Source organism: Siniperca chuatsi, linkage group LG22 (assembly GCF_020085105.1).
Source record: "Siniperca chuatsi isolate FFG_IHB_CAS linkage group LG22, ASM2008510v1, whole genome shotgun sequence".
Lineage (NCBI taxonomy): Eukaryota > Metazoa > Chordata > Actinopteri > Centrarchiformes > Sinipercidae > Siniperca > Siniperca chuatsi.
Window position 1 is genome coordinate 20,270,030 of NC_058063.1, and position 15,164 is coordinate 20,285,193.

General features: G+C 39.7%; 1 protein-coding gene across 1 annotated transcript in view; it reads left to right on the top strand.

Moving 5' to 3' along the window:
• Nucleotides 1–15,164, top strand: part of LOC122869714 (dachshund homolog 2-like) — a 101,844-nt gene that overhangs the window by 44,854 nt on the left and 41,826 nt on the right. Inside the window, exon 2 of the mRNA XM_044182946.1 lies at nucleotides 13,414–13,529. Coding sequence (XP_044038881.1) covers nucleotides 13,414–13,529 — 116 coding nt within the window. The remainder of the gene's footprint in view (nucleotides 1–13,413; nucleotides 13,530–15,164) is intronic.

The window sequence follows — 15,164 nt, forward strand, 5'->3', positions numbered from 1 at the left end:
AGGAATGGAGGGGCAGAAAATTAACTACACTTGAGAAGAGATGGAGGGATGAAGGGATGGTGAAAAAAGGGGAATGAAATGTATCTGGTGATGGTTGGGGCAAGTCTTTCTTTCCCTTACTGCCCTTCTTCTTCTTCATATTTGTCTCTCGCCTCCCACACTCCTTCTCCCCCTCCCTCCCTCGTTTATGTGTCACACGTCTCTCCTCATTACTTTCATCCCTCCTTCTCTGCCATCTCCCTCTCTTCATCTTTCTTATGTCTCTCCTCCGAGCAAAGATCAACACAATGAGCCACTCTGCTGCCTTCTAACTGGTTAGCAATGCTACTAGCCTGTTTACACGGTAATAAGACTAACCCTCATCCTCTTGGGCTAAATGCTAACATCAGTATGCTAACATGCTCAAAATGAAAATGTTAACATGCAGATATTTAGCAGGTATAATGTTTATCATTTTCTTAATTCAACCTGTTATCATGCTAACATTAGCAATGAACGCACAAGACAAGTATTCGGTCATAAACCAACGTACTGGACGAACTTTTGACCCGATGATGAAAAGTCAAGGGATCGCCACTCCTTCACAAGATATTCCCTCATTTATATACACAACCTTTATTTAATCAGGTAATCTCACTGAGATCAAGATCTCATTTTGCAAGAGAGACCTGAGTACAGCAGATAGAAAGAAAAACAAACATAGCCAGACATGACAAAAGGACATATAGCATCAGAGACAGTCATACACTTTACTAAATAGATTTGAAGATAAAAGTTTATATTATATCATTTGTTGTTATGGCCCAAAATCTTCCATAGGTGGGAAACTGGGTTGAGATCTGGAGACTGTAAAGGCTGGAGCATTTTATTCACATCATTTTCATACTCACTAAAAAATTCAGTGAGCCCTGGTGCACAGAAGCATCTGCATTTGATGTTTCTCCACTCTTTTATTCAGGTTTTTCCTTTAATTTGTCCTCTGTCTGTATTTTTTGCATGCATTTGACATTTTGACATGAGGCACCCGCAGAAAGACCGTGATTTGTACAAAATTGTCAATTTCATGACCATCTGCTCTTTCTCAGATATTTCTCATGTGAAAATGTAAATTGCAGCCCAGTGGTTGAACTGTAGGTAAAGAGTAAATACACCCTCAAATTCTACTAGAAAAGATTTTCTCCAACCATATTTAAAAAATAGAGGAGTGAGGGAGCAACGACTGTAGTAGGTGTAGTGTTTGAGGTGGGAGGTCAGGGGACACGGGGGAGACTGACCACCGCTCAGTATAGCATGGACAGCGACGGGAGACTGGTGGAGCTTTGATAGTCACTAGAAGCACATTGATGGCCCTTCGAGAGAGTCGCTGTGTGGGTACCTGTGTTGTAGCCCGGCTAGCGGCTCCACTGCGAGAGGCTCTCCTGGCGCTGGTATGTCTGTGGCGAAGTTACCGTTACCGTTACCGTTCGTCAGCCCAACATACCTCGTTAAGCTCTGAATATAGCATAGTTATCGGTGTTGTGTTTACTGCCACAGAAGAGAAGTCGTCTCTCCGCCGGCGCTGCTAAGGTCACCAGCACTCCTGTATGAGAGGAACGGTCAGCGAACGAGGGGCCAGAGAATTCGCTGAACTGAACTTTCAAATCGAAGCAGACGCATACAGGCAAATTTTGAGCAGAAAAAGGTGTTGTTTTTTTTTTTTTTTACACACTGTGTATTGTTGGTAAAATCACCTGTATAAACATAATATTCCAACAAGAATCTATATGATTATGTACACAACAAAAAACAAAACAATTTGCGTGGCATTTAATTGTTACAAGTTATCCTAAAGGTTCGTGTAGTGCCCGTGAATGTCCACAGCAAATTTCATGGCATCTGTCTGTCTTCTATAGTCCTCCCTCCCTCCCTCTGTTCATTTCTCCCTCCCTCCCTCATACCATATGTGACATTCCTTCTCAATGTGGCGCATTGAAAACTTCCTGTTGTTATAGTTTGTTATGGAGCACTTCAAAGAAAGGAGGGGGGCAGACGGACAGAGAGAGGGAGACAGAACATGGAGTCTGTTATAGTTTTACCTCTTAAATGCTAACATGTGAGAGCACCGTGTATGCCTGTATGAATTATCCCTGCCTTTCTCTCTCTGTGTGTGTGTGTGTGTGTGTGTGTGTGTGTGTGCCCACATGCCTAGGAAGTAAGGTAATGACGCTTAAAGCCATCACACACACACACACACACACACACACACACTCACGCAGACATGCAGACACACGTTAGCCCATCGACCTGTATAACTTGTCTCGTCAGCGATTGTGTGTCTGTGTGTGTGTGTGTGTGTGTGCGGTGTTTAATATTTAATAGGTGCTGGTTAAAAATGCAGGAGTGTTTTTGTCTCTTGTCCCGTAGCACACCTGTTCCTCTGGAGAGAGAGCGAGAGAGTATAGCTGAAGGATGGATAGATGGATGGATGGATAAACGAGTGGATAGATAGATAGATAGATAGATAGATAGATAGAGATCGATGGATGGATGGATGGATAGCGATGGATAAAAGGATGGATGGAAGGATAGATGAATCGGTGGATGAAAGTATAGATGGATTGCCAGAGAAATTGATAGGTGGATAGACAGATGATGGGTGGATGGATAGATAGAAGGATGGATGGAAGGAAGAAATGATGGATGAATTGATATATGGATGGATGGATTGATATATCAATTAATCACCAATCAAACTTTATTTCTATAGCACCTTCCAACAACCGAAACTGAACCGAAGTGCTGTACAACATTAAAAACAAGATTTAAAAAAATAAATGGATGGATGGATGGTGGATTGGTTGGATGGATGGATGGATGGATATATGGATGGATGGAAGAATAGAGATGGATGGATGGATGGATGGATATATGGATGGATGGAAGAATAGAGATGGATGGATGGATGGATGGATGGATAGAGATGGTTGGATGGATGGATGGATGGATGGATATACGGATGGTTGGATGGATGGATATACGGATGGATGGAAGGATAGAGATGGTTGGATGGATGGATAGAGATGGTTGGATGGATGGATGGATTGATATATGGATGGATGGAAGGATAGGGATGGATGGATGGATGGATGGATGGTTGATTGGTTGAATGGATGGATGGATGGATTGATATATGGATGGATGTAAGAATAGAGATGATGGATGGATGGATATATGGATGGTTGGATGGATGGATGGATTGATATATAGATGGATGGGTAGAAGGATGGATAGATGATGATAGATGAATCAGTAGATGAAAGGATAGATGGATTGCCAGAGAAATTGATAGGTGGAGAGACAGATGGGTGGAGGGAAGGATGGAGGGATGGATGGATTGGGGCAGATAGATAGAATAGCTGTATATAGATGGATAGGATGATTGAAGGGTGGATAGATTATTGATAGAAATATAGATTTATGGATAATGGATAAATTGATGGATTGATGGATACAGTAGATGGATGGATGGATGGATGATACAGTAGACGGATTAATGGATGGATGGATGGATACAGTAGACGGATTAATGGATGGATGAATGGATGAATGGATAGATGGGTACTGTACATAAATAAAAAGGATGGATGGACAGAAAGTGATGGATGATAAAAGGATACAGTAGATGGATAAATGGATGAATACAGCAAACAAATGGATGGATGGAAATATTAATTTGTTACATGGATGGAAAGACTGTTGGATGGTTGGATGAAAGAATAGATGGATGGGTAGATCGGCAAACAGACAGATGGTTGATGTAAGTATAATGCATGATTCAAGGATAAACGGATAGATGAATGAAAGAATAGATAAACATTACATTACATTTGGAGCAGATGTAAGAAAATAAATACAGAATAAAAGACGGGGAGTGGACAGATGACTAGTAACTACAATAAACAGAGAAAGCTCATAGATGAAAAGAGGGAAGAAAGAGCGAGGGATGAAAGAGAGAGGTGTCATCAGTTAATCAATGTAGTCTTCCTGTTTCCCTCCACTTTGTGTTTTAAGGTGATTCTTTCTTTCTCCCTGATTATTCTCGCTCTACTTCCCTTATCAATCAATACTTATTATTGGCCACCTCACTTTACCTCTGTCTCTCTCTATGTATCTGTCTATTTCTACTTGTCCTCCTTTCTTTCTTCTCTTTCTCTCTATCTCGTTTTCCCTCTGTCAAAAAGAAAGGCAGGGAGAGGAGGAAACACACAGATACACAAACACACACACACACAATGAAGTCATTCATCTGTCCAATCAAAGAGGCGGAAGCCCACAGGAAAGTAAACATCCATCTCTCTCTCTCTCTCTCTCTCTTCTCTCTATCTATCTGTCTCTCGTTCACTCCGTGAGTCCGTGAGCGTCCATGATTATGATGCCCCAGTGTGTGTGTGTGTGTGTGTGTGTGTGTGTGTGTGTGTGTGTGTGGACGGACAGACATATATCCTATTTCTCTGGTGTCTCTTTAAAAAGAATAGATTGTTCTTCTGCTACAAACAAAGAGCAAACACACACACAGTAAGGGAGAGAGAGGATGTATGTCTGACAGGATTTACGATGAGCGAGAGATGTGGGCAGACAGAAAACAGACAAAGAGAGGGAGGTAGCGGAGCTTAAAAAGAGGAAGGAAGAAGGAAGGAAGGAAAAGTAAGTAATCGATAGAGAGGTTGTGACATCATCATTTGACCTCAAATTGGGGGAGGAGAGAAGATGAAAGAGGGAGGAAGGGGAAGACAAGATGGATGGAGAGATGGGTAGATTAATGGAGCAATAGATAGCAAAGAGAAGTGACACTGAAGCAGAAAACAAAAAAGAGGAGTGTGTTTTTGAAGCAAAATTAAAATAAACTTTTGTTAAGAAGTCAGTATATATATCTGCTTGGTGTTGATTTTGACTTGTGTATGGTCAAAATTGTGATAACCAAAATGAAGAAGTTTAAGTTTTATTTAATTTTCTGAAGTGATAGCCGCCCCTAAATTAGTGGGCACTAAAATAATATGACTACAGTTCCAACGGCCAGAGTACTACTCTCTGATACTCCGTGGTGAATAATTCCTGTCGGCACTAACTGAAAGTTAATTTAAAAAAAGGAAATAATTGAAATTACAGTTGTAATACTTTTGAGAAGATCACGACACTCGAATGAAAGTCAATTTTTTCACGTGGGCCGACAGATACAACACATCACAAAAACTGAGGATAAAAAAAAAATACAAAAAGCAATGAAATCCAAATAACAGAAATACATCTCAGAAAGAGAAAAAAGGGAAGAAATATTGCACAAACATTGGGGAAAATGTGCTACCTACAACCTCAAACACATTTTCCATCCATCTGTAACTAAACTTGTCCTAAAAGGAAAAAATTACAAAGAATATGCATCTGAAAAACACAAAAATAAGATAAAAATGAAGGTTACAGTAAATCAAAAATATATGAATGAATTAAAATATGTACAAATCAGTTCAAAGAGGAAAACTTTAAAATTAAATAATTGAAATAAAAGTTAATGAATTGAAGATTAAATGTTAAGCGTGAAAACAAAATAATTCATTCAATAGAAGATCCAGGTATGCAAATTACTTTCATGTGAACACCAAAAATACACTAAAAACCACAAACACATTTCAGCCTATTAGGGGGGGAAAGAGAGGCAGAATGATAGAAAGACAGAAAAAGAAACCAAATCTGAGAACAAAGACAAATATGAACCTCAAGATGACGGAGGACTGAAACAGAAAAATGATAAATGAAAGAGAGGAGGGAAAATAACCAAAAAGAAAAACGAGGAGGAGGAATAGATCTGCCAACTGATGGAGAGATAAAAGAAAAGAGGGAGAGAAAGATGAAAGATTTTAGCTAAAGAGGGCTGACCCCTCGCTCTACCCCGCGTATTGACCGCACCAGGCTTTGATAAACTACACTGTGTGTGTGTGTGTGTGTGTGTGTGTGTGTGTGTGACCTCTGCACGTTCCGAGCTAAATCAATCTGTCAAACGTGTTAGCGAGGCCGTGCTTATTCACCGCCATGCCTGTTTGTGTGTGTGCGTGTGTGTGTGTGTGTGTGTGTGTGTGTGTGTGTGTGTGACCGACCCTGACCGGCCATCAGAGCCAATGACGGAGTATTGATCAAGGCTCCGTCGCCATAGAAACGGCCATTTGGGAAGACAGGCGAGGGTGTGTGTGTGTGTGTGTGTCAAAGTGGGAAGACTTACTTCAAGGTGGCTCATCAGATCATCTGGTGTGTGTGTGTGTGTGTGTGTGTGTGTAAAATGTCAGCTTAATGTTTTCCATTCGTGGCATGTTTTTGTGTTCTTAGCCAATTAAAAGGTCATCAAAAACAAAAATACATCAGCAGCAAACATTTGGAACCTGCTGTTTTTTCTCATTTGAATTAGCATCAATTACCTCTTAAATTATGAGACATCATCATTATTATTATCATTACTGCCAACAAACAGTTGGCAGATCGTCTGCCTCTAGCTGCCTCCACTCTGTATGTTCCCTTTTGAACCGCTGTGTCAGATTCTGCTGGATTGATTTATGGCAGGAAAAAGGTAGCTGTCCGTACCTGCATTTATTTTCTGAGCTTAGATGTCGTCCTTTTCGAATGAAAAGTGTCTGAAGTTGAAATCAGACGCTGCTCACGTGCTCGCACTAATGCACAGATGAGAAACATCATCCCTGTAGCATCATTCGTTCGGTCCTTATTTGCACATTTCAGGCCTTTTAGCTATTATTCAAAACCCACACCCGAAAAGAGCAGATTTAACAAGCAACTAACTGTGGATTTACACTGCGAGGTGTCTTTTTTTATTCTGTCAAAGGCTGGACAACAGTTGATCACACCATGTTATTACAATGATCTTACAAATTTCGATCCGAGGCTGATCGTGATAACGATTTTTGAGAGTTTAACAAATCAATATTTCAATATTTATTTATTTATTTTTAAAGAAATAGCCTACGTAACAAAATTTTTTGATGAGGATACCTTAAATTTAGTTATTAAAGAATTGTAACCAAGACAAGTACTGTGTGGGACATTTTACAGAATTTAATACTATTTCTGTACAGCAATTTCTTGTTACTTTTTGGCGATACAGAAATATTTGTGATAAGCTAAAATCAGCTAATAATATCAGCCCTGCCAATGTTGTGGTCGGGATCCAATTTATTGTCCAAGTTAATGATTACAAGCAATTTGTAATGGAAAACTAACAAAATGAGTTATTGACAGAGCTGATATTTTTATAAGTTTTGTATCTTGACAGCGTAACAGTGAGACACAGTTCATTGAACTTTTGTGATACAGACCAAAAACATTTCTTATTAGTATCTTCATATTGATTTCAGCCACATTGCTAAGCTCTTAATTCTGTCTGGACAGGTTTCACTATGTCAGCACAACTTCCAGTGATACTAGTGGTGCAGTTTTAGATGGAGAATAAGCTCCAGCTTTGGGCCGGTGTCGGCACCCAGAATCCATAATGTCCAGTAGGGGTGGGTGTCATTTGAAATGTAAATGCGGATAGGCTGAGTGATTTCCGTACTGAAACCAAAACTTTTTTTGACACCTTTTTATTTTGAGAAATATCAACATGTTGACAAATGAAGCCAAAGTTTTCAAATGTTAATAAAAACACAAGCAGCCATACAAGATATTTGCCTAATAGAGTAGTCTAAAGATGGCAGAATGTTTAAATCAGGAACTATCTGATTAAACAATTCAGTAAGTTAACAAGATTATGAATCTAACCAGACCAGCATGTTGGTCAGTACCAAAAAAGTGCTGCGATACCCGGTCCTGCAGCCAGGCATGCCAGATTTAGGGCATTTTCAAACCTGTGTTTCGTTTGCTCTGGTCTGAATCAGTAGAGTTCACAAACTTTCCCCTTGGCATGGTTTCTTATTTACAGAAAATTCAAGCGAACCACAATGCATCACTAACATGAGAGAGAGAGAACGTTCACCGCGCTCACTGGTTACATGTAACGCAGGAAGAAGGTCCTGAAAAAAGGTCCTGTCTGTCCAAATATCAAGAAGACAACGCACTTCATTACTAGTCCAGGTCAGACCTCGATTTGTTCTCCGGCTAGCTAACAACTGTTGATTTCACTCATCCACATCCCAGTATGCAAAGCACACCTGGCTACAGGAGCCGTTTGGGTCAGAGTGAGGTCGGACCTCGTTTCAACTACAAACGGCTCCAGAATTAGTTTGTGACCAGACGGAGACCACTTCCTTTAAAGGATCTCGCACCCATGTATGATTGCTGTGTTCAAACGAATCAGATTAAACCAGACTAAATGACGCAGGTTTGAAAACACCCTTAGTCCCCATTTTGACAGCACATTAGTCTCACTGTCAGTAAAACATAGTGGAACTCAAGAAGCACAATATGCATAATTGATATTAACCGTAAAAGGTATTCTATGTGCACATCATTTGTTCGGAGATTTTCTGATCAAATAAACTTTGATTCGGAGACGTTTATTCCTGTTCATCATAGTTTCTTTACTTTTGAAACGATCACATCAAGGAGGAACTAAATGATCTGACTGGCCGATGACGAGAAGTATACAGATCTGCTTGCAGCGTCCTGGAAATGAAAAGAGCTCCAGTGAATGGCTGCTCAGCTTGCTCACAGTGTGAATGCGGGCATGTAGGAGGTCAGGGGGTCAAAGGTCGCTGGCTTACCTGTCCTGTAGTGACGTCACATAAGTGTTTCGGTGAAGAAATGAGAGCCAGAGGAGGACAAATGGACTTGTTTCTATTTAAGGGTTTGAATGCAGTCAAGGTTAAGGGTTAACACATGAATGTAGGTCAGTGGACTGGCAGTGAGAGTTTGTGTGTGTGCGTGTGTTTGTAGCCAGGTTTGTACATCGATATGAGTGTGTAACTGTGTGTACATGACTACGTATGTGAGTGTTATATACGTCGGAAACTACGTGCATCGTGTGTGTATGATGTGTATGTGTGTGTGTGACCTGCTCTTTGTTCCTGTGCTCGGTGCAGTAAGGAGAGTGGACCGTTGACGAGGATTAATGCGCAACATATGGCAACCCTACGGGACACACACACACACACACACACACACACACACACACTGCAGTCATTACTCTGAACAAAGAACTGTAAGGCTAATGAGAAGGCGATATCATGTGTCCTTTGCAGACACACACACACATGGCATGGATTCACATGGATACACATACACACCTTAATCTTGCTTATGCATGGATGGATGCAGATGAACACACACACACACACACACACACCTGGTACTGTAACGTGTATCCATTGTGAGTGTGTGAGTTGAAAGGTAGCAGGGGGTTTGTTGATGGAAAGGCTTTAAGGTTTGAATGCAAACACCTGTGTGTGTGCGTGTGTGTGTGTGTGTGTGTGTGTGTGTGTGTAAAAGAGAGAGAGAAAGACAGAATAGCGTGTTGTACAGGTGTGTGTTTGTGACTGAAAGAGAGGGAGAGGTTAAGCAGAGTTCAGAAGAAAAGTGAAGGTTCATGTTTTCATTTCTTCATGCTCCTCTGCCTCTCTCTCTCAATGTATGTGTGTGTGTGTGTGTGTGTTTTTCTCAAGTGTAGAATCACACCCCAAAACATTTTCAGACATTTTCTCTCCACATCTTTTTACACACTTTCTCTTTCCCCTCTCTCTCTACCGCTCCCAGTGGGATCTGACGATATACTCTATTATTCTAGTACCATTGGATATTAATGGACGCTTCTTTAAGCCCCGCCCTCCTTAGTTACTGTTGCTATGCCTGTGAAGCTTCCATTCTAGAACTGCGTGTTTGTAGTTTACAATGAAACGATGTGTCTATATGGCTAAAAATTACATCTGTCTGTTTTTATTAGATTTAATGGGCTCTAGCTTTCGAGCTAATTAACGTTAGCTCCGTGAGTTTGTTTTACCCCATTAAACCCTATAAAAAGGTCTTAAATACGCACTTGACATGGAAATAAAGAAACAGTAGTGTTCTTATATTAGCGGCAAAGCTAGTTAGCCTAAGTATTTATAGTACGGTATGATAAGAAAGAAATGTAAGATCAGAAAAACACAGAGGTTAGCTAGATTCATGCTTTATTTTTTTGTATTTTCAAAGAATATGTTTCACTTTTATGAGAGAACTTTATAAGAAGAATGACAGGAGGGGAATTGTTGCCGTACAAAGTAGGAAAGAGTGCAAATATAAAGACTGCAAGTATAAAAATATCAAACAGATATCTAAAATCCACAAATCCAAAATACAGGCTACACAATGCCAAAAATATAGACAAGGTTAATGGTATAATGGGTATAAGAGAAAAGGCTAACTATCTCAGGTAACACTAGAGTGTAAAATCCAATAAAGAGCAATTCCTAACAAGCCTAAAAAATAATGTAGCTTAGCGAGCTCGGTTAGCGTTACTACTGTAGGTCCTAAGCTAGGTAGATGGACATGCTAACGTTAGCAGCTCATATTAGAGTAGACAAACACAGTTTAATCTATCAATTTCAGTTTTGCTGTTGTGTTTTTGGTTTTGGAAATTTCAATATAGTGTAGTTTTTATATTCCTTTGTTTTATGTTAACCTATATATTCATTTGGGGTTTCTTCTCTTCTGTTCTTTTCTGTTCTACTCTATCTTCATCCAGTGGCACTGTGGTGATATGTTGTACAGGTTTTAGTTTTTTGGTTCTCTCTCTCTCTCTCTCTCTCTCTCTCTCTCTCTCTGTAGGTGTAAATGACTTTGGACGGCCATCTGTTACTTAGCCACCCTGCAGAGAGTTGGCCTGCATGCACACCTCCTGTGTGTGTGTGTGTGTGTGTGTGTGTGTGTGCCTTCCTTTATGTTTAGTTGCACGTGTGCAGTTACTGAATTCTTGTTTATTTATGCCTATGTGCACATGCATAATACAGTAGGTTATGTATGTGTGTGACAGAAATAAAGAGAGAGAGATGCTGGCACTTGCACATGTAGAACATGTTTGCCTGTAGAACATGTATTCCCGTGCTTGTGTGAGACAGTTTTACATCAGTGTTAGCATATTTAGCCCCAGTCATCGCTAATGTCTCTTTTTCGGTCTCTCTCGTTTTGTATTTAAACCAATCCTTTAGTAACAAAGGCTTACAAATCTACAAATATATAAGTTATTTTGATTGTTAGTGTTATTCAGTTTCCTGCCTGCGGCTTCTTCACAGTAAAAGTCGTCCAGCTGCAAAAACAAGTTTAAAACTGAGACGGCATTGTTAGCAGGGCTGTAGCAAGGATTTTACAACATGAGTCGAATGTCCCCCCCCCAACAAACAGACACCAAAAAGAAAGTCTCTAAAATGTTTTAATTATTTGGATTTTTTATATTTTATTTATTGAATTAGCTGTTCAGTTATATTTAATAATAATCCCTCATATCGTCTCTATAATTGGCTCCAAATAACTTGATTTTCTAGACCCCTAAAATAAAGCGTTACTGTTTAATTTTCCAACATTAAGGTCTAAATGATGTTTCCAAGCACTCTTCACGCTGCCAGGAATAAAATTCCAATTGGGAAATACAGAATCAATGATTTATTTGACCTGAAAGTAATCAAATACCTAACTACTAACTAGAAATACTGGAATCAACCTAAAAAATACCAAGAATATGTAAATTTTTAACTACAGAATATAAAATCCCCCAGATCGCTAACTAACTAACTAAAAGCTTGAACTACTAGTTAAGGTTACCCGTAAAAGCATTTGGATATTCAGAATATTAATATTAGTGTTATCTGGTGTTGAATTAAGATCAAAGTTCTTTGTTTTATCACATTTTATGTCACTATCACCAAGTCCCAACAAATTTATCACAAATCAAAAATTTGTTTCCATATCTTGCATCAGGATTCTTCCTTTCATGTCAAAGCTGATAAAGACTGAGCTCTTTCCGTCTTAAAGTGGGAATATTTTAGGATGTGGCAACTCCTGCTGTTTCTGCTGGTTGAAGTACTTCGAGGTGTGAAAATGTCACAGAGAAAAGATGATTTGTTCTCGTCACTTCTTTTCCCCTGGAGACACTGACTATAAGAACGACCAATCAGATTTCACTCCTAGTGTTTGTTGGATTGTCCTGAAATAAGCCAATCAGGTGTAACCTCACTATTCTCCAGTATGGCGGCCAGTGAGAGCGCTCTGCTGAAACTACTGTGCGCTGTGTGTTGTCAGTTTGGGATTTGATTACGTCTCAGTGACCTGCTGTCTCTGCTGGAGCATCCAGCTGTCAGCTTCCACTGCTGAAGTGACGCTCGACCAACAGTACACCACACATTTAAAAATGTTTAATTAAAAAAGGTTTGTATCATGACTGAGGGAAACCGAAAGGGTAAATAATGTAAATAAAAATCAGGTGTTACTTTGAGTAGTCATTTGACAGAAAGTGAATCAGTCACAATTCTAAGTGTTTCATCTTTTTATAAAGTCAAAATGTGTTAAAATGCTTAGATTTGCCCAAATGTATCTTTCTTCTATCATGAAAGAAATATTTTTGTAGTTTCAAGAGTGTCATTATTTTGGATATCTTCCTCACTACATGATTAATCAGTGAACTACAAATCAAAATTTCAGAATCAGAAAAACTTTATTGATCCCCGAGGGGAAACTCTTTGTTACAGCAGCTCGCCTTTACGTCAGTGCACACAGGAGAAAGTACTAGCAAAAAATATAAAACAGGTCAGAAAATAAATTAAGTACCAAGTGGGTAAAATAAAATAAATGTGAAGTACCAAGTGAGTTTACCGGTTGATGATAATCGTACAGTATAAGATAATAGTGCATGAACTGTCAAGTTAAGTGTAGCTTATTAAGGTTATGAGGTTAGAGGTATGAGTAATATCAATAAATAGGGAATTATAAACAAAAATATTGCACAGGAGTATTACACAGAATATTGCAATAGAAGTATTGCAGAGATGTAATGATCAATGTCCAGTTTAATGACTTAATGAATGCCTTTTAATAAATCCGACATCAATAGTTCTAATTAGTTTCAGCCCTAATGAGCACTGGAAATAGTAACAATTAAAATAAACAAAATAAACATAAGTTAACATATAGTTAGTATAATGAATATGAACATAGACTTAATACATAAAACATTCCTAAACAAGTGAAAATATCAAATTCCATCAAATCTGAGCTGAATATTGAATTGTATCAGATGAGCTTTGAATCTCAGTGTGCAGTTTTGTATGATTGTGGGCCATGTATTTAGATTCGTATGAGAGGTATAGATACAGACAAAGGCGCTAACATCAACAATTACGATCTCTTCGTCTTTTCTCTCTACTCAGCGCTGATAATCTGTGTCATAGTAATTCATCTCTGTCTCTCCCCCTCCAGCTCTCGTCCGGGCCGTCCTCCGAAGCGTTGTTCTGGTGCAGGGATCCAGGAAAGCCCCAGGCTGCTGCACCCGGGCCTCCCCGGCCTGCTGTCCCCCAACCTGCTGTCACACACCGGTAAGAGAGAGAGATAGTGTGCGATAGTTTCTCTTCTTATCTCGTTTCTACTCTCTTTCTCTCTCAATCTCAGTCTTATTCCTTCAACTCCTTTTATTTAAAATGTCAGCTTTTAATGATTGAAGGAAAAGAACCCTTTTCTTTAGTTTTGTGGCAGTACATTTCTCAGGTAAATTGATGTTTTTGTGTTTTTTTTTTTTTAAATGGCATGAACTCATATAGGTACACTTCAGTTCATCTGAAAAAAAAAAAAACATTTAAAAATCAGCAGATTTGGAGATACAAGATTTTCACTGGGCAGCGACTGTTGGTACAAATAAAATGCATGTGTGTATGTGTTGTACATGACATAAGTGTGTTCGTTTCTATGTCTACAAACACGTATATGACCAGTGGATCCATTCGAAACCCATTCAATGAGCGTATCGTCGTTGTTTGTGTATTTTGAGAACTGGACACGTAACATGCTGATGTTTAACACCAAAGTCATTCGGCTTCCTCCTCATGCCAATCCATCTAATAGTTGTTGAGATATTTCAGACCAACCAACTTTTATAATGGGGGTCTATGGGGAAAATGCTTCTTTGTGCAGTACCACAGTCGGCCACTAGGATACACTGGCAGCAGAGCTGACTGGCCGCACTCATTTTGTTTCATCCTTCCTTCTCTTCCTGTTGCCATTTCTTCTTTCGTAATTGATTCCTTTTATCATCTTCTTCCGCTGAATCTCAAATACATCCCCCCATTTCTTCTTCCTTTCCTTGTTTTATCTCTCCTTTCTTCCACATAACCCCTCACCGGTTCTTTTTCTCTCTGCTGCACCTCTTCCAGTTTCAAATTCTTCCATCTCTCCTTCTACATCTTCTCATCCATCTTTCCCTCCTCTACCAGATACCTCCATTCCCTCCTTCCTTTCTTCCATCTCTCCTCCCCATGCCTCGCTTTCCTATCCATTCTTCTTTGCTTCCACCTTATCCTCCCTTCCTCCTCCTCTCCTTTCCATCTCTCTTTCCATCCATCCCTCCATCCACACCTTTTCTCTTTGATGAAATGGAAGATATAGAGATTTTTCTTTTTGGCACTGAAAGTGAAAATGGATAGATAGAATAAGTTGTGTGTGTGAGAGAGAGAGAGAGAGAGAGGGAGGGGGGGAATGGAGAGAAAAAAGGAGGGATGTCGCCAGAGGAGATGATGAAACCTAAAAACGACTGCCAAAGAGAAAGGGAGGGAGAACGGGAGACAGAGCAAGAGATGGTGGGAAGAAATTGTTTAGGAGTTGACAGCAAACAAGTGGGAGGAGGGAAGGAAAGATAAAAAACAGAGACAAATGATCTGGACAGCGATTTGAGGGATACAAGAGAATAAATGAATGAATGAAGAAATAAAGAAAAAAGATGTCATATAGGGAAGAAGAAGAGGAAAAAGACCTGCAGAGAAAGAGAGAGGGTGAACGAGTGCAGACTGCATGGTGGTGTGATGAATGACACGTCTCTGGGGTCCCACTCCTCCATCTGTCCATCCCTCCCTCCTCTTTCCCTCCCTCCCTTCCTATCTCCCTCTTTTCTTCCCTCCTTCTTTCTGCACTCAGCCATCCCTACTTCACTGTCCCCTTTTCTTTTTCTCACGTTCGTTCCT